At 38.9% G+C, this 20,596-nt stretch overlaps 2 protein-coding genes across 3 annotated transcripts; one reads left to right on the top strand and one right to left on the bottom strand.

The window, feature by feature from the left end:
- The first annotated feature begins 315 nt into the window (after positions 1–315).
- On the top strand, positions 316–15,085 carry cabp2b (calcium binding protein 2b). Of its 2 annotated transcripts, XM_017473428.3 has the most exons (7): positions 316–751; positions 3,011–3,247; positions 9,992–10,022; positions 10,111–10,242; positions 11,415–11,524; positions 12,678–12,825; positions 14,127–15,085. In XM_017473428.3, exons 1-7 carry the CDS (start codon positions 668–670, stop codon positions 14,150–14,152), a joined length of 768 nt encoding a protein of 255 aa, XP_017328917.2. In that variant the 5' UTR covers positions 316–667; the 3' UTR covers positions 14,153–15,085. The 2 variants fall into 2 exon arrangements, with proteins under 2 accessions (XP_017328917.2, XP_017328918.1); XM_017473429.3 differs by lacking the exons at positions 316–751; positions 3,011–3,247 and adding an exon at positions 6,559–7,290.
- A 361-nt stretch (positions 15,086–15,446) lies between these two features.
- Positions 15,447–17,715, bottom strand: crybb1l1 (crystallin, beta B1, like 1). The gene is made up of 6 exons (XM_047157319.2): positions 17,678–17,715; positions 17,261–17,364; positions 17,043–17,161; positions 16,824–16,956; positions 16,562–16,704; positions 15,447–16,055 (listed from the first exon to the last, which is right to left on the bottom strand). The coding sequence occupies exons 2-6, from the start codon at positions 17,357–17,359 to the stop codon at positions 15,884–15,886; spliced, it is 666 nt and encodes a 221-aa protein (XP_047013275.1). The 5' UTR covers positions 17,360–17,364; positions 17,678–17,715; the 3' UTR covers positions 15,447–15,883.
- Between the last annotated feature and the right edge of the window lie 2,881 nt (positions 17,716–20,596).

Raw genomic sequence — 20,596 nt, forward strand, 5'->3', positions numbered from 1 at the left:
TGCACAAAGCTACAGGTCACACTTTATTACATTCACTGATGCAGCAATACTTCTTGTCTCACCTGGCATGAAGGTCACAGAATACCATACGTCTGGCCAACGCAAACAAAACACTCCATCCCTATGACTGACGAAGGGAAAGATGGAGTGTGTAAGATAAGGAAAGTGAGAAGGGGGTATCTGATGGATAGAATTTCACCAGGAAGAGGTACATATGCTGAGGAACAGACACTGTATCCTTCAGCCCTAAAGCATAAAACACCCACACTTGGACAGAGTGCAAGGAACAGAGAGAAAGAGATAGAGACAGAGAGAGTGAGAGAGAGAGCGAGAGCGAGAGAGCTGGACAGAATGTTAGCAGATTGAAGAAAATCAGAGACTAGATTTAAATATAGAGCATCATAAAGAGATGAAAGGCAGTAGAAATGTGGCAAAGGAAGATAGTGTGGGGGGAAAAGCAAGTGCACTTCTGACACACTAAAAGCCATCTGAAACTATTTTCATTTCATGTCTAACAAGAATATAGGAGAGTAAATAAAATCAAAATAGAAAGACAGCAGCTTCAGTGAAAACTCTTCAGATAGAGACAAACTGGGAAGGGCAGGACAGGTGTTAGATTACAGAGAGAGAGAGAGAGAGAGAGAGAGAGGGAGAGAGCGTTGCGGTGATGTTCATGCTCATTCGAGACGGACAGGGAGGGGGAGGCAGTGGTGGCGGGATGAGCTCTGCACCGGGGAGAACACCGAAACAGGTGTGTGGACATGTCTATAGGTTTAAAACCTACAAAAATGCACGCTTATAATGTTTCTTCTGTTTTCTAAAGATATCTCAGATAAGTGTTTCTACTATAATGTACAGATTTTGGGAGTTTTATGGTGTGAATTTGATGCAGAAGTGTGGTTGGACATGGTTACATGAATTAATTATTGTGTTTATTTCATCATCATATTTTATCATGGCGAGTGATAATTAGGTTAATAATCTGTCAGGAATTTCACTCATATTTGGTGCTTTTGTTTTTATTAAGCTGATGTGTATTAGAATTCGCCTCAAAATATCAAAACATTTTTATGATGATTAATGATTAATGATTTACTGGCTATTAAAAGCGTTACTCGTGTCATGAAATGAAATGTCTTCCTTCCAAACAAAAGATTCCACTATGTTATTGTAAAGTTACTGATGTTTGTAGTTTGTCAAGCTTAAGGATGTAAGATTTGTAATAAATAAATAAATAAATAAATAAATAAATAAAAAATGAACTGAAACGTATTCCCAATTAAAGTAAATACATCCATTTTTCACCAGGTGATTTATTGATCTATATTAATTGCCGAGACTTTAGTTAAACCAAATACGCAGTGGCTTAAGCTTCCTGGCCTGTTTTGAATCAACAGTATGAGCAGCAAGCTGATATATCCAGGACTGCAGGCTCATGTTCTATTAAAACCCAAGGCTCCTGTATAGTCATTACCTAGAGCTCAGTTGACCGGACATGAGATCTTGAGTTCTGTTAAACGCTGGATTATTCAGAGCCAATTCAAAGATCTTACAGTCTACCAATATTGGGCATGCATGGCTCCAGAGGTCTCTCATTTTACAAACACTAGGTACTCACTTTGAGCCTGTCCAGAGATCTTGACTTCGACCAACACTGGGTAATCATGTTATGCAAGTCTGGAAATCCTATACTACACAACATTCGGTATTCAGTTTGAGCCAATTCAGAAATCTTACAGTCTACCAACACTTCGCACTCATAGTGTTTGAATTGAGCGATTCTAGAGGTCTGATGTTCTACCAACACTGGGATCCGATCAAGAGATTCGAATTTTTACTATGTCTGAGTGCTCATATTGAGCCGATCCAGAGATCTAAATTTCTGACCACATTGGGTAGTCATGTTAATGTGGAAATCTTTAATTCGAAGATCTCAGGTTCTATCAACACTAGCAATTTTAAGTTATGCCAAACCACATATCTTGTGCTTTACCAACATGGTTTTCATATCGAGCTGATTCAAAGATCTGAATTTCTGGGTAAAGGGTGCTCATGTTAATTTGGAGATCTCAAGTTCTACCAACACTGGTTGGTCATGTTGCGCTAATTTGGGGATCTCGTTCTACCAACACTTGGTATTTGTGTTAATGAAGAGATCTCAAGTTCTGTCAACACTGGGTACTCATGTTAATTTACAGATCTCAAGTTCTGTTGGGTACACGTGTTCTCCTAAACTGGATATCTCATGCTCTTCTAACACTGGGTAGACATCTCAAACCAACCCGGAGATCTCGATTTCTATCAACATCGAGTACTAACGTTAATCCAAAGATCTCAAATTCTGCCAATATTAGGTCCCCATGTTTTGTCATTCTGGATATCTCATCAGCATTGGGGAGTCATATCAAGCTGATGCAGAAATCTCATTTTCTGACACTGGGTACTCATGTTAATTTGGAGATCTCAAATTCTACCAGCACTGGGTGGTCAGGTTGTGCTAATTTGGTGATCTCATGTTCTACCAACATGGGGTACTCATATTATGCCAATTCGAAGATCTCAAGTTCTATCTGTTTGAAATACTACCAATCCCAAAGGCTCATGTTTTCCAGAACTGTCAGCTTCGGTTTCAGACAGCGCTGGTGTTTTACCACTAATGAGTGCCCATGTTGTGCCAGTACTGACTGCACTTGTATGTTAACCACTTCTGATGACTTGTATTTTGCCAATTCCAAGGTCATATATTAACTAAGAGTGCACTTTCTAACATGATCAAAAGTTGGAAGCTTTGTTTTTAACCAAATTTGGGTGCTTTTAAAGAAGCTGCTGATCATCCAACAAACTCTAGTGGTGTTACAACTGACCCATCCTGTGCACAGTGTCAATATTCATTACTACAGGATCAGCTACTTTAAAAAAGTATCACATATGTGAACATAGACCAAGTGTGTGCATGCCCCATCCCTGGCCTCTGCTACATGATATTATACTGTCTTCCTGATGGTCGTAGGTCCAAGCTGCCATTAAGAAGACGGTGGAGAAACAGAAGAAGCAGCTTGAAAATGGTGAGACCGTCAGCAACACATCTAAATCTAACGGGGGACGGAGACAGAGTCTGTCTGCACCACATGAAAGAACAGGAGATGGGGATGAAGAGGTGGATGTAGAGGTGGTAGCTGAGACAAAGCAACAGCAAGGGAAAGAGAAAACTGACCTAACGCCCATTGTGAAGTCAATGTTTGGCCAAGTAAGAATGCATAATGTATATACGTATTCACATACACACACACACACACACACACACACACACACACACACACACGAATTTACTCAAGGGCATATCTGCCTGAGTGTTTTGGTTCCTCAGTTTAGTTCGTCAATAAGAGCTAAATCAGACAAGACGATTACTTAAATTTACGAGCGATCACGCAGTGTCCTATTTGTCTATAGACTATAAACATTTACCTAAGTTTACTGTTCACTGAAATACTCTCAAGTACATATAAATGGGATATTTTATACTCAGCATTTTAAAGGACACAGAGCATAATTTCCATAAAACATGCAAGACTGTCCTAAATTCTGTTTGCACTCGTTCATTAGCAGGTCCTTTGTGGCCAAGCTCTTTGTCCCTCTGAGTCATTGCTCCACTGAATAATTTAACATCTTGTCAGATACTCTATCTTTTCAGTGATATTTCTCCTCTTCCAGAGGTTTACATGCATGTGTTACGCTATAACTTATTAGCAGCCGTGGCTGCATAGAAAAACAAGACAACAAGGATTTTTTGTGACTAACCGGATTATTTTCTAAATAATTCTATTTCGATCATTCTATTGTCATTCAGCTACAAATGTACTGGGTTTGTAGTTAGGTGTGATTTATTTATTTTAATAAACGTTCATATAGTAAATGATATTTAAGCAGAGAATCAAGGGTGAAACCCAACCTTCAAACCTGGCTACCAAGCTCAGCCACTTTATTAGGAACCCCTTTACACATTGCCTGTTCATGCAATTATCCAATCAGGGAGTCAGTAGCACAATGTAAAATCATGCAGATACAGGTCAAGAGCTTCGGTTTATGTCCACATGAAACATCTAAATGGAGAAAAAATTTTTTTTATCTCACTGACTTTGCACAATCAACAGCGGTTGGTGGTTCTAGATAGGTGGGTTTGAGTATTTCAGAAACTCCTCATTGCCTAAGTCAGTCTACACAGTTTAAACAAAATGGTGCAAAAAACAAAAAACATGTGTTAAGACTGTGGTAATGCAAAAAGCACTCTTTACAACCCCGGTGAGCAGAAAACCATCCCAGAATGCACAACACTTTGAAACTTGAGAAGCATTGGGTACAACAGCAGGAGACTACACGGATACAGTAATGTCTATGCAAAAGCGGGTCATGTTAATGTTATATACTTCAACAACGCTCATGTGCTGCAGACACAAAAAAGGTTCTCCTAATTAACCTCTACTACTCTGCCTTTAACTGACTCTCTGAATACTTCCTCACAAAGCAGATTCCCTTCCAGTTAAACGGCTACGTGATTGACTGGTATAAGATACAAGATAACATACGTGGCCTGTTTTCCGGAGCTTCACTCTCGAGTCGGTGACCCCTGTTTTGTGGTATTGCGTTCCTCTGCTAAGGATAATCTTGCTGTAATCACTTGGTACTGACATCTTATCGCCGGAGAGAAGGGAACAGGAAAGACACCCAATCACAAATGCTCACCTTCCTGGGAAAGACTATAGCCTCATGATTATTGAATTGTCTTTGGAGGCAAGTTACGTGGTCCCCCCCCCCCAAATTATAGATCTGATCGACCAAAATTCAGCTAAAATGGACAGAAAACATGACTATTTAAATATATTTATAGTGTTGACATATTAAAGGGGAAAAAATGATGGCTCTGTTATACTGTTATAGGGAATGTCTTGTCCTGTTAGTGTGGAGCATCTCTACAAATCAGTACAAAGTACTCCCGATGGATCACCTTTATCCTATGATGAAACATTTCTATCCTGATGAGAGTGGTCTCTTTAAGGATGACCCCGCCCCCATTCACATGGCAAGCATATGCTATGGCCTTCACAGTGACCAGACCTCTACTCTTTGGGGTGTTAGACAGCACTCTCCACCTTCATCATAATCAAAACACCAACTTAGGGAATATCTTTCAGAAGAATAGTGTTCATCACTCTAGGACAGATTCAGAGATGTGTAGAATCCATACCCGGGGATTATTGAAGCTGTTCTGGACTCTCATACTGGCCCAACACCTTACTCACATACATGTTGGTCCATTATTTTGTCATCTGTCTGTATATATTGTGTAGTAGTAAGACACACTGACTCTTTCTCTGAGGTCCATCCATCCATTTTCCCACACAAGATGGAGGCGGGAATCAAACCCCTATCCCTGGAGGTGCGAGGCAAATGCTAAGCCACTAAGGCACCATGCTCTCTCAGTTTCCCCCTTTAAATTCGTAAAGCAGGTAAAGTACAAACTGTACAGTACCTGACCCAAGCTCCCAAATGCACCATAGTGTATCCAAAATAATACTCATTCTACTATTTAGCAATTTCACTTGAACATTCATGTTCAATGGTTTCTTCAAGTTTTCAGGTTGGAATTTACAAATCTATAGAATGCATCTTTTTTTCACGATTGGTTTTCACGAATGGTTTCTTCAAGTTTTCACGTTGGAATTTACAAATCTATAGAATGCATCTTTTCAGAGATTGCACTACTTTTCAGATGGAGGAATTTGTGTTGGAAAAAACGGGATAAAACTTGATTAGAACAGCTTCACCAGTTCGCCAAATAACAATGGTATATTCTTCAAAGTAAGCGAATTAATTACACCCACAGTTCTAAATTTGTTTGGTTTGGTTTGCAAACTTACCGTGGGACAAATAACTGATTGTAATGGATCATTTGCAAGATAATATCGAAACAAATCCTAAAAGGTAAAAGGGATATGTGCTTCTGCTTCACCTAATGTCTAATGTCACTTGGAAGCATCCATAAAACATCCACACACACACATACACACACACACACACACACACACGCACACACACACACACACACACAGTGTGCTATGTGATACAACACATAATTACTCAGGCTCTGAAATGCAAGCTGACTTGTTGACTGCAATCCCATAGCAAGAATGACCTCATTTGATAAGACCTAGATGTGTACGTACACACACACACACACACACACACACACACACACACACACACACCTGCTTAATTTTACTGCTTAAAAACGCAAAGTACGTAATGTTAAAATCTGTTAATGAGCACCAAATGCATGTGTTATTGAGCTCTAGAGAGACATTTAGTATTACCAGGGTGCGTGTAAGCATTTTTGTGTACTTGTATGTGAGTCTGCAGGCGGATTAATGTGGATTATAGTCCAGGCTGACTTGCAAAACCTGGTAACAGAAGCTAGATTTAGCTAAAATACAAGCCAAAGAGTGGCAGATGAAGTCCAATACACGCCTGCATAGTGATTAGATTAGGATTAAAGCATGCACACACACATACACACACACACACACACAGCAAAACACCACTCAAACATGTAAAGTCAGCTCTACCAGTGTTTACAAACCCTGACTTGCCCACTTGTGCTGTACTTTCCTTCCCTTGTTCTTATTTCTTTACTCTCTCATTTCCTTACACCGTCCATCTGTACGTCTTTAATCTGAAATGTGGGATTAAAAAGGGTCATTTTCTTTGTCTAATACTCACTCTGCCCACCCCCTTATTCTCATCATCCAGTTTGTAATAGTCATTTGCACGGGGCAGCAATCTGTGTTAAGAGGGCCGGCGTGAATGAGCGGGTGCAGGAAGAGTCATGGAAAGGGTGTGAAATGAGAGATTGTTAAGAAGTGCATAAATGCAGGTTGTGTTAAGGCTGTTAATGCTTGCTTGACACGAATTGGAGAGTTTTTCAGAAGTGAGTGAAATCAACGTAGAGACTTACTCGCGTCATTATCTCAGTCGGACTTAGCGTGCCCAGGACAGTCGATGCAATGAGATAAGATGAGAGGAGAGTAATTAATTAAACTGAGAAGGTGGAACGAGGACTTTTTGTAGCGTGTACAATGTGAACATTGCACCCATTGTGTAAAGTCGTTACACAGAAAGAAAAGAAGAGGAAGAAAGAAAGTAAAAAGAGAGAAAGGGATAACGCAGGAAAGATTATCGGATCTCTGAGGACTAATGGGAAACTGCACCAGTCCAGTGAAACACAAAATAAAAAAGGTAAGGTGCGTGTTTAAGTTTTAATGTAGTTGTGTGTTAATGTGCCTATAACAGTGCAATTCAGGAACATGATACTATATTGTATGTGACTATATTGTCTGATCAATTATAATGCCATGTTGAAAAAATTTAAAGTTCCTGTTAATTTGTAATTATTGTCATTTTAACACACGTTGTACTCGGATGTTTGTTTAAAGACATATCCGGAACGAATGACTTTCTTTGTCTTAACTGATATCTGGCCCACACCATTAGAGTGTGCCTGAAAGTAATGGATTGACCAATGGGGCGGGGTCAGTGTCACCTGGACTCCGCCCACCCGATGTGTCCGATGGGGAGAAGGAGGTAATCTCTGAGTTTAAACAGCCTCTGAATGCGCTGGTCCAAAACTGCACTATGCTGCACAACATCGTCGGACCTGCGTGCATCTTCCTCAGGCAGGGCTTCTCTCAGGCTCAGCTCGTATGTATGCAGAAATCTGATCTTATCATCAGCATATTAACAAAAACCCCACCTCTGCCATTTGCATCATCATGTGGATGAAACCATATTGGAAGCTTCTGTCATGCCCTCATCTTCATTCATCTTCATACATGCGAAAGGATGTGGCCCAGGACTTGTTTATGTCTACGGGTTTACGGGAACGATTTGGCTCATGAGCATATTTATTTTGATAACAATGATCTGCTATGGTGTTAAAAGAGATTGTTTTGGATTCTGGTCTAATGTTGGCCTGAAATTCAAAGGTGTGAGTTGGGACACTACTGTACACTATGAAGGCCAGCCTGCCCCCTAGTCCTACACACAGATACACATATACACGCATACACACTCATATATACACGTACACACTCAGATACACACATACACACTCATATGCACACATACACACTCACATATACACATACACACTCAGATACACACATACACACTCATATACACACATACACACTCAGATACACACATACACACTCATATACACATACACACTCAGATACACACATACACACTCACATATACACATACACACTCAGATACACACATACACACTCAGATACACACATACACACTCATATACACATACACACTCATATGCACACATACACACTCACATATACACATACACACTCAGATACACACATACACACTCAGATACACACATACACACTCATATACACATACACACTCAGATACACACATACACACTCACATATACACATACACACTCAGATACACACATACACACTCAGATACACACATACACACTCATATACACATACACACTCATATGCACACATACACACTCACATATACACATACACACTCAGATACACACATACACACTCATATATACACGTACACACTCAGATACACACATACACACTCATATGCACACATACACACTCACATATACACATACACACTCAGATACACACATACACACTCATATACACACATACACACTCAGATACACACATACACACTCATATACACATACACACTCATATGCACACATACACACTCACATATACACATACACACTCAGATACACACATACACACTCATATATACACATACACACACAGATACATACATACACACTCATATACACATACACATACATATACATAGATTTGGTCAAAATCATAGACTATATATCTTTAAGGCGCTGTCTCACTATCAAAGCACATGAAATAGGAAAATCCAACGAACATTTCGACCAAACATGTCACTGTTAATTAACACTAATTTGACATGGAATGATTCCTTTGTTATTCTTTTAGTCGCTTTATACCTGACACCTAACAACCAATCAACAACATTCTCAAAATACTCAGCACTAATGATCACTTAATACAAGAGAACACTATTTTATGATATACAGGACATACATTGTGACCCCCCCCCCCCCCCCCCCCCCTACACACACACACACACAGGTGAAAAACAATTTTATATTATATCATGGCAACCTTAATAACCTTAAGAAAATCATAAGAGAACAATACTTGATTTCTTTTGAGCGAACCAAGACCATTTTCTGCTGATCACAGAAAGAAACAGCGGACCTCTCAAAGCGAGGACATGTAAAATGACAACAGAGTAACAGAAAGGTTCAGATCTAATGCTGGATTGAGGAAAATGAATGAGACTCGAGAGGATTAGCTACAGAAGGTGGGTTGGAGGGTCCATCCAGAATAATCCCCTGAGAGTAGTATTAGTATTACCAATAACATTGTAAATGGAATAAAGCATCGCTCCTGGGATTTTCTCTACGTGCACTAAAGTGAGCAGCCTCAGCCACTATGTTAACAGTATGGACAATATGATTTTGTGTTTGTTTTGTAGGGTCTTCCTCAAGCTAAACCTTTTAAATCTCTTTATCTGAGATCTGTTGCCATGCAGTAATCTAGTCATTGTGTTGAATCACATACTAATGTATGTTGCCTATGTAAGGATTCTCATACTCATGTTCCACATGCTCATTTTCACTCCTCTTTTTTCCCTCGTCAGTTTTTGCTCACTCATCTCTTGCATATTTTAATTTTTTTTTAAATTTTCTAGTAGTGGGCTGCTCAACATGGTGAGTCTGGGAAAAAGAGAGGGTGAGAAAGGAGGAGAAAAAGAGATGATGGACAGAGAGTGTCTATATCTTAGGTAGTAAATGTGTCGATTTTCTTTTTATATCACGCTGCAACAGGACAGGGATCTCCATCCGGAGGAGATAGAAGGTACTTACAGAAACCATGCACAAGTCTTAATGTTGGTAGAGAGCACGGTTCATCAAATTAAGCCTGCTGGGTGTGTGTGTGTGTGTAGAGCTGCGGGAGGCTTTTAAAGAGTTTGATAGGAACAAAGGCTACATCAACTGTAGGGACCTTGGCGAGTGCATGAGGACTATGGGATACATGCCGACGGAGATGGAGCTCATCGAGTTGAGTCAGCAAATCGGTGAGTGATGTCTCCAGTCGTTACGTATTATATGCTGTATAATTATGTTACTATATAGACTATTATACTTATACTTACTATACTTATAATACATGTAATTGTTCCACATAATTGTTATCTCATGTATATGCATAAATATATTTTCTAGATAATGAGGCTATATTATGTACAGGATAATGATGTTATTTAATATACTTTACCACTTGAGGATTTCAGGGTGGGGGGCAGGGGTTAAGGTGCCCCCATAGTTGAAAAGACACCACGAAAGTGCCCTCTAGGGTGTCGCTACAGTAGATAAAATGCCCTCTAGGGTGCTTCTATAGTAGAAAAAAACTAATGCCCTTTAGGTGCCCCTGTTTTTTTTTTTTTAAAGCACTATGTACTATATAATGATGTTATATTATGTATAGCATTATATCGGTGTATACTATATAGATGTGCTGTGGTATCTGGCATCAAGATATTAGCAGCAGATCCTTTAAGTTCTGTAAGCTGTGAGGTGGGGCCTCCAGGATCGGATTTGTTTGTCCAGAACATCCCACAGATGCTTGATCGGATCGAGATCTGGGGAATTTGGAGGCCTTTGTCTCTTGATCATGTTCGTCACACCATTCCTGAACAAAAAGAGGTCACTGCCATAAGGGAATAATGTTGCTATGAAGGGGTGTACTGGATCTGTGACAATGTTTAGGTATAGTAGGTGGTACATGTTAAAGTAACATCCACATGAATACCAGGATTCAAGGTTTCCCAGCAAAACATTACCCAGAGCATCACCCTACCTCCACCAGCTTGCCTTCTTCCCATAGTGCATCCTGGTGCCATTTCTTCCCCAGGTAAGTGACACAAGATATATGATGCACTGTGTGCCATCACTATTTGGCCCTCAGATCCTTACGTTTGCCCATTTTTCCTGCTTCCAACACATCAACTTCGAGAACTGACTGTTCACTTGCTGCATAATAAATCCCAATGACAGGTGCTACTGTAGTGAGATCATCAATGATATTCTTTTCACCTGGCTGATCGGTGTAGTATATGAGGCATTCTTAATTTGGATAATTATTGGAGAATTATTGTTGAACAATGATTAACAAGTAAATGCTAGTGTGTGTGTGTGTGTGTGTGTGTGTGTGTGTGTGTGTGTGTGTGTGTGTGTGTGTGTGATGCAGGTGGGGGCAAAATCGACTTTGAAGAGTTTGTGGAACTGATGGGGCCTAAAATGCTCGCAGAGACAGCCGACATGATTGGAATCAAAGAATTAAAAAATGCCTTCAAAGAGGTCCCTGTACACACATCATACTCTTGTCACACTGCACATGAACACTAAACTTGACGCCTTCTCTAACACCTCTAAATACAGCTTTCACAATTCACTTATGAGCTGAATAGACCTCGACACATGTAATGTAGTGCGGTAGTGCAGTTGACTCCAGATGATGAATGAGAATGAATCACTTTAAAGGAATTCTCTAGTAAATTCCAGCCTAATCTCTATCCTCTGCACCTGTAGTGTGTGTGCATTTCCCTGTACTGAGAAAATACTGGAATGCCTATTTATTTAAAATGTACTTACAATGGAAGTCTACGGGCAGTTGTTGAATTCTGTAAGTGAATGATTCAAATATAAAATTCAAAACTTCAACTAAACGTACAAATCTCACCAAAGCTAATGTGGTGTACATTTTTCCAGTGATGATGCAATACAGTAAAAAGCAATTCCAGTCACTTACGCTTGATGTTTTTGTGGTATACGCGTGTGATCAGGACACAATTTGGTCCCATCTATGAAAAGACAAACTATACAGATTTAAAGGTGAAGTTACAAAAACACGCGATTTGCATAATCCCCCTTTACACAACCATAATGAGTGAGTTTGACGTGATAAAGTTTTCTGTTCTTTTCTCAGTCCAGGGAGATGGTTCTTAATGTTTGTTGTCCCTGAGGCCATGACTAGAGTATTCCTCTTATATGGAAATTGTCAGCAAACATATAAGTTGTAAACTTCTAGGTCCGCTAAAATAACACACACATGGCAAATATCCAGAAATGAAATTAAATAGTGCACAATGCAGTGGAAACAACAACAACAACAACAACAAGACAAATGCTTAGCATAGTTGCTATAATCTATGTGATTGACCTCATGGAAAAGGTGTCTAGCCTCCAATCAGAACTTTATTAGTGCTTTGTGCACAATTTAATTCTTGATGAGCTATCATGCTAATAAAATAAACATTAGCAAGGCGTGCACTATTGTCGTGGGCTTTTTTAAAATAATCAATAAGCTTGGGTCATATTTCTCGAATATCTCCTGATCAGATTTTGCTCAACATTCTCAAGTGCAACATCATTTACTTTCAGACGAAGTCTCGCTCTGAGATGAGATTACTTATAGATGAGATTATTTATGTGTTGACATTTTGCTACACAGTTTGACTCCAACGGCGATGGGCAGATCAGCCTTAGCGAGCTGAGGGAGGCCATGAAGAAACTCTTGGGCGAGCAGCTGACCCCGCGAGACATCGATGCGATCATCCGGGACGGGGACCTCAATGGAGACGGCCAAGTGGACTTTGAAGGTCAGGAAAAAATAAGACAAGAAAAAGGACAGAATATCGTCTTAAAAATAGACATACAGTTTATTACTGATTCGAGAATTGCTACAGCAGTTCAAACACCACCGTGGAGGAAATCTAGTACAAAAATAAGAATAGAAATATATAAGTAGTATATAAGTGAAATGTAGTGAGTACATTACACAGAGAAGAAAACAATTAATTGAATAAATGCATAAGCAAAAAGAATGCATTGCTTATACAGCAAATGCATTACTGGGGACTCACTGATCATTTCCTGCTATAATATTTTCTCTTTTCGCTACTTTAACCTGTAATTTACTTATAATTGACTCATAAGTTAAGGTTTTCCCCGTTTGAAGAAATACTGTATGATTTCCTGTTTCCCCTATTGTAACACACACGATTTCCTGTTTCCCCACAATGTCCAGTTTTCCCTGATTTAAGAGACATGACTTCTTTTACGTGTACATTCTTTTAATGTGCACTATTTCCTATTTTCCATGCTTTAATGTGCATGACTTCCTGTTTTTCATGTTTCACTGTACGTTACTTCCTGTGTCCGTGCTTTAATATGAATCATTTCTTATTTTAAATGCTTCAATGTGCGTAATTTCCTGTTTTTTTGTGTATGTGTTTTAATGTGCATGATTTCCTGTTTCCTGTGCTTTAATGTTTATGATTTCCTGTTTTAGATATTTTAGAATAGATTGTTAGAAAGTTTGGAAATTATAATATAAGATTTATTATTATTATTTCAGGCATACTCTTTATGTAGTCTCATGGACAATCTATTTACTTTTTAATATTTGATATTTAGACAGCATCCTAATTCATATTTCATGCAATTTTAAGTTAAAAAAAGACAATATCTAAAGAATCTGGATATGCATGTAAATAATGTATGCATGAAAGAGTTAATGTGTTTTACTGTAGTTCCTATTTTTCCTGCTTTAAATATGAACTACATCCTGTTTCCTGTGCTTTAATGTTCATAATGTCCTGTTTTCTTCAATTAACACGCATGATTCCCTAATTTCCATGCTTTAATTGCATGATTCCCTAATTTTCCTTATATACTTTTTTTTATACTTTTATATATTTTCCTTATATACTAAATATATATATTTTATATATCTATGTAAGTAATTCCCTATATCCCAGGCCTTAATTGTGGATGATTTCCTATTTGCTTTATTATTTGATCAGGTGTCATGTGTGATGTTCATGTGGGTGTGAAGAGCACCTTTAATGTCACCTTTCTCTGTCACTAGCTGTTTTTGTTTTCTTTCTTTTCCCTTTAGAGTTTGTGAGGATGATGTCACGCTGACGGTTCATCACAGAGGATCTACCATAAATAATCTGTTATTAGATTATAGAGCTGGGATAACATAGCTACGACTGTTTTTTTTCTTTCTTTTTTTTTTTAATGTAATTAAATAATAATCAGATTTATTTTTTCAGTTGCTCTGTATGTTGAAGGAAATATTTAATAAAGTAATTTACTGTGATTTACTAATTAATGTAGTTATTTGGATGGTTTCAATTCAGATGATGAAAAAAAAAAAGATCACATTGAAGACAGTTATAAAAGTTCTGACCCCCTACTCACGCTCTCAGGTTAAAAACACTGTTCACTTTCAGGTTTATAAATATTTATTTAAGAATAATAGAAATCTGGCAAGTGCTATAAATTTGCAATGTGTAGAGCAGGAGTGTCAAAAAGTTCTGATCGGGCACACCAAATGAATTTAGAATCTAATTTCTACATTTAGATTTTAATTAATATTTGAATAATTATTAATATATATAAGAGCTCATTTCTGTTAGCACAAGAAATGCATATGCATAAAATTCCCCCATTGGCCCTTCTCTATCACGGCCCCCTAATAATCCCCATCTCTGAATTGGCTACATCACTCTCTCCTCTCCACTAATAGCTGGTGTGTGATGGGCGTTCTGGCGCACTATGGCTGCCGTCACATCATCCAGGTGGATGCTACACACTAGTGGTGGTTGAGGAGATTTCCCCCCATACGATGTAAAGCGCTTTGAGTGTCTAGAAAAGCGCTATATAAATGTAACTGGAACTGTAGAATGGATGAATGGGAGAAAATTCTGCTTGCTAAACCTAACCAACTCGTGTCTTCACTCAGCGCTCAAACGCTTAATAAGTGTTATTAAAAGAAAAGCTGATGTTACACAGCGGTAACAGTCGACTGTCCCAACTTTTATTGGAGTGTGTTGCAGTCATCAGACTTGAAATGAGTGTATATTTTCAAAAATAAATTAAACTCACAAAGTAAAACATCAAATAATGTGTTATTAATGTGTTTTCAATATAGTACAGGGTGAATTGAATTTTCAAATTACTTTTTTTTTTTTTTTTTTTTTTTTTTGCGTTTTCCATACTGTCACAACTTTTTTTTCTGAATTGCTGTTGTACTTCATAGTACTTAATCTCACATTTTATCAGTTCATGCACAAGTGCACTATGTTCATTATTCATTAAATATAAGTAACAATTAGTGCACTATATGTGCAGTATTGAGTCATTTGGAAGGTCCAGTATGTCTAATATGCCTCTTGATATGGGAGTAAGAAATTCACAATAAGAAAAACAATTAGTATTGATCATTTGATTTTTATTGAAAAGGTGACCAGGATTCTGTACATTTCATAAAGGGAGATGATTAACGATCTCTTCTTCTCTCCCTTTTTGCAGTCCATCCTCCTGAAAGGGTAGGGCAGGGGAAGAGGTAATAAAAACTAAAATATGGAAGGAAAAACAAAAGTCATGGCGCATGAGCGAAAGAGAGGAGAGGAACTGAGTGGAGGAGGAAAGGCTTATGTGTTATTCAGGAAGCTCAAGAGCTTAAAAAGCTCCACTGGGATGCAAAATGTAACCTTGAGAGTCTCTAACTCCTAAACACCGTCTCGGTACACCAAAGATTTTTTCAAGGGGGTGGTCATAGTGTCCTCAGACGTCTCTCTTCCTCTCCTTCCTCCGGCGGCCCTCTGCTTCTCCTCCGCTTTGTCTCTTCCGCTCCTGGCCTAGCCCTCACTTGCTGGCCATGGTGTAGCAGCCATGTGGGTGCCACTGCATGTCACGGATGCGCCTAATGGACTGCATCTGAGGGCAGCGAGCGCCATACTCGTTAAAGTGTCTATAGTCGCCCTTCTCCAGCAGGTACTGGCTGCCACGGTAGCCAGGGTATTGGTAGCCCACCCAGCTGAAAGACAGAAGAATGCATTCAGGACTATACTGTATGTTTACTATTGGCCTGCATAAACATAAAGAGCTGTATGTACAATGATTATTCACAAATGTAGAAAGTTTGTTCAATCAAATCCACTTTAAACCTTTAAATATAACGCATTAAAGGTGCAGTCAGTGATTTTGGCAGAACTGTTTTGAAACTCAAAACCCAAACAGGCACCACACCTTAGTGTTTCCTTCAGTGTTTTGTCCATATCCATGCCCCGAAACCACACTGACTAGGCTAGAACGCCCGAAAGCAAGTGCGAGGGATTTCTGAATTGACAAGCCAAATGATTGACAGGCGACGAGACACCTCCTTGTCCTGATTGGTTGGATGTTAGTGGGCCACATTATTTGTTTTGCCACACTGTACAGGGAGTTTCTCCTCTAAGCAGAGACTGTATCGGATCTGAATCCAAATATGACAAAAGTCACAAACCCTACCTTTAAGTATGTGCCTGATTTGTGTACACTTACGTTCCACAGCTAACGAAGATGCTTCCTACTCTGTCGGTGAAGCCGTAGGAGTAGAGACTGGGCACGTCATCGTCCATGATCTCCATCTTACGACCCTTGTAGTCGCCCACCTCATACAGGCAGATCTTGTGCTTCTCAGGGTCCTGAGTAGGAACAGATAAGAGATACATAGGCAAAGTTATAATGATTAAAGCAGGGAAGAAGGGTGTTTTGTATGTGTGTGTGTGTGTGTGTGTGTGTGTGTGTGTGTGTGTGTTCACACCATTCTGACAGGTCTAAAAGACAGCAGGTAGTCGTTCTTCTGGCAGTTGCTCCAGGAGTCCCAGCGAGGATAGTCGCCCTTCTCCAGGATGTACATTTCTCCGCAGAAGCTCATCTGCTCCCAACCCACAAAACTACAAAAACACAGCTCATGTGAGAGAAATGCGCACGAATACCGTGTACAGCACATAAACGGACGGCTTGCTGGAAACAGACTTACGGGCCACACTCCACACGGAGCGAGCGGACCTTGTCCATGCCCATCTCGCACACGTTCATGCACTCAGCGTTGATCTCGATCATGCGGCCCTGGAAGTTCTCCTGGTCAAACACGTACATCTAATACACATATACAGAGCGTTAGGTTAGGTTGGATTAAGATGAGTGTGCACTGTATTTTCAGAAATGATGTGTATGACAGTATGTGGGTGATTTTACCTTGTAGGCCATCATGCCCATGCCCATATCAGACTTCTTGGTCTGACCAGTCTTGCCGTCGGTCTGAGAGGCGGTCTTTTTATCGCTGTTGGAAGACATGATGCCTAGAGAGATAGAGCGGGAGAGACATTGCAATCTGATATTTAGCAAGATATCCATCAGGCAGCAAATCAGTATAATCAATGACAGATAAAATACGCCAAAGCTGTAATTATTATACTAATCCATTTTAATAAGTAGGCTACACGGAGTCTTTACATGGAAATGAAGCCCGGATTCAACTCGAAAAAATGCCCTCAATTTCTATCTAACAGCTATACCATGTTTCACTGAATTTGAATTTGAGTATTTGTGTGTGTGCATGTGTGTGTGCGTGTGTGCATGTGTGTGTGTGTGTGCATGTGTGTTCTGTCTCACCTGTGTGTTCAGTACGTGTGCCTGAGCTCACTCTGAGAGTGTGTGTGTGTAACGCCAGGGCCACAGCTCTTATACCCTGGCGCTGAGTGTGTGAGGATTAACAGTAAACAATGAAAGTTGCGGAGTCCACAGAATCGAAACATACGCACAAAAAAGAAACCGCTTATCATCATCACAACAGTTAGGGTGAGAGAGAGAGAGAGAGAGAGAGAGAGAGAGAGAGATGTACAGAAAGTAATGGACAACCCCTAAAAATTCTACCTCAGTCACTGATGTGTATCAATGTATTATGTATGAACATAGTCAGATTAGATTAACCTCACATTTCCTGATCGATTATATACAGTGAAAGTATTCCTTTTTTTTTTTTTTTTGTTAAGATTTCACACATTTGAGTCTAACCATGATTTAATCCACAGTTTGGATAAACACACTGTCTTTATGATAGATGCAAAAATAAATAAAAAATAAATGACACTAACATTCATACATTCAGGAATTAGTGATGAATTTCACTAACTTTGAACAAACCTGTTTTATGACACACACATATAATGACCCTGCCAAGTCAAGTCAAGTCAAATTTTTATTTATAAAGCATGTTTAAAGACGTTTAAAGTGTTGTAGAAAACATCAGATAATATCACATTAAATAGCATCATGAGACAAAGAATACAAATCAGTTTTAAGATAAGATTTAAAAATAGCTAAAGATGGCGCAGACCTCACATAAAAGGGGAGACGGTTCCAGTTTGTGACCGACCACAGAAAACAGAAAAGGCTCGATCACCCTTTGTCTCTGTTTGACAAAGGGGGACAGATAGAAGACATTGATTACAGGATCTTAGTGTTCTGGTAGGAGTGTAAGGGTCTAGATTATCAGCAGTGTACTGTGGAGCAAGACCAGAAAGAGTTTTGTATATGTAAAGAAGAATTTTAAAATCGATTCGAAACTTGACAGGAATGCAATGAAGAGATGCCAAAACAAGGGATGTGTGATCCCTCTTTTCAGTCCCTGTTAAAAATCTAGCCAGATTGAGGATGGCCAACATGCAGAGAATTACAGTAGTCCAACCGTGATGTAATAAGAGCATGAATCATGCTTTCGAGGTCTTTTGAAGAGAGAAACTGCTTTAACTTTCTCATAGACCTTAAATGAAAGAAGCTTCCATTAACAACAGCACTAATTTGTTTATCCAACTGTAAGTTTGAGTCAAAAATAACTCCAAGATTTAAAACATATTTATGTGTATGGAAGGAAAGAGGACCTAACTGTGCCCTAAGAACAGAGGAAACAGTGGGGGAGCCTAAAATAATGGCTTCACAGTTTTACTTTCATTTAGAAAGCAGAAAATTGTTAGGCATCCAATATTTTATGTCATAAAGACATTTAAAAAGAGACCCAAAAGGACTGCTGCTATTTGACCTAACTGGCAAATATAATTGAGTATCATCAGCATAGCAGTTATAGGACATATTATATTTCCCATCACAGGGAAGTATATAAAGGGAAAACTACAAAGGACCCAAGATGGAACCCAGAGGAACACCACAAGATTTACTGAAGTTTACTGAAAAAGTCCTATCTGTCTTATAAGAGGCAAACCATTGCAAAGCCAGGTCCTGGATGCCAACCATAGACTCCAAGCGAGTTAAAAGAGTAGTATCAAAAGCAATGTGAAACAATAAAACTTGTACTGTAAGTACTGTGGATTATACTGTACTTCTGTTTAGAGTTTAACATATTTAACAGTTGTTCATTGATTAATATGGCAAGAAAATTCTGTATTATTATTATTATTATTATTATTATTATTATTATTATTATTCAGATTTAATTTCTGACTGAAATGCTCCCACATAAAAACTTTGCTCCTATCAATCTGCACAACTATTTGTATGAATAATATAAAGGTTATACAGTATATAAAGGTAACTTTGGCTTAGGATGCAGGACTAGCATTTGTACCTTTTCATGACTTTCTATGACTTCGAATTACATTTTAACGTATTTTTCTAGGGGACCGTTTGAAAAATATAAAAATAACTTTAATATCTTGAATATTAGGGGGTTCGAATCCCACCTCCACACTTTGAACATTTTCCCTGTGCTTCTGGGGATTACTCCGGTACTCCGGTTTCCTCCCCTAGTCCCAAGGTGCACTGATTGGCATTGATTTCCAAATTGTCAGTAATGTGTGAATGTGTACGTGATTGAGCCCTGCGATGGGTTTTCACCCCGTACAGGGTGTCCCCCGCCTTGTGCCCCGCGTTACCTGGGACAGGCTCCAGGTTCCCTGTGACCATGTGTAGGACAAGCGGTACAGAAAATGGAACTTCAGTACAATACGTAATCCCTGATTGGTTGGTATCTGTCCAAACTGGTTTTGACTCGATTAGATGGACTGGACAGAGTTAAATAATGATTGATTGGATTGGTAACCGAATAAAAGAAAAAAAAAAAGAAGAGTCATGATGTTTGGGATTTGTAATGAGTATCTGTAAGGTGTAAAGGAAAATGTAAACAGTCACAAGTGTAGGGTTTATTTTCATGGAAATGTAACAGAGTAAGAGAAATATTAATTTTCTATAAAGGTACAGTGCAAATGTCCTAAAATACAATTACTTGTACTTGCATTGTATTTACTGTAGGTTTCCCTTTGATTAAAGTTGCATAGATCAACTAGTTTTAGCGTAAAGCTTTAAAAAGGTACACTACATGCACTGTTCTAGATAAAAGCTACATACTTAAGGTACAAACGGTTTACCCTTGATAATACCTCAGTGACAAGGGAAAGCTAAGTATCCTGCTTTCTGAAAGTACGCTTTATACATTACATCGACATACAGTCGGAGAAGTCCTAAGAAATAGTATATAGGTGTGGGAATCGAATATGTGTGGGAGTGAAATCATTCCCT

Source organism: Ictalurus punctatus, chromosome 8 (assembly GCF_001660625.3).
Source record: "Ictalurus punctatus breed USDA103 chromosome 8, Coco_2.0, whole genome shotgun sequence".
Taxonomy (NCBI): Eukaryota; Metazoa; Chordata; class Actinopteri; order Siluriformes; family Ictaluridae; genus Ictalurus; species Ictalurus punctatus.

Excerpts from the sequence above, each read along its gene's own strand:
- cabp2b (XM_017473428.3), top strand. The coding sequence starts at position 668 with ATGTTCATGCTCATTCGAGACGGACAGGGAGGGGGAGGCAGTGGTGGC. Across the intron at positions 10,023-10,110 it reads CCATCCGGAGGAGATAGAAG|AGCTGCGGGAGGCTTTTAAA; the intron begins GTACTTACAGAA and ends GTGTGTGTGTAG. Across the intron at positions 10,243-11,414 it reads CGAGTTGAGTCAGCAAATCG|GTGGGGGCAAAATCGACTTT; the intron begins GTGAGTGATGTC and ends TGTGTGATGCAG.
- crybb1l1 (XM_047157319.2), bottom strand. The coding sequence starts at position 17,359 with ATGTCTTCCAACAGCGATAAAAAGACCGCCTCTCAGACCGACGGCAAG. Across the intron at positions 17,162-17,260 it reads TGGGCATGATGGCCTACAAG|ATGTACGTGTTTGACCAGGA; the intron begins GTAAAATCACCC and ends TATGTGTATTAG. Across the intron at positions 16,705-16,823 it reads CTTTTAGACCTGTCAGAATG|GACCCTGAGAAGCACAAGAT; the intron begins GTGTGAACACAC and ends GTTCCTACTCAG.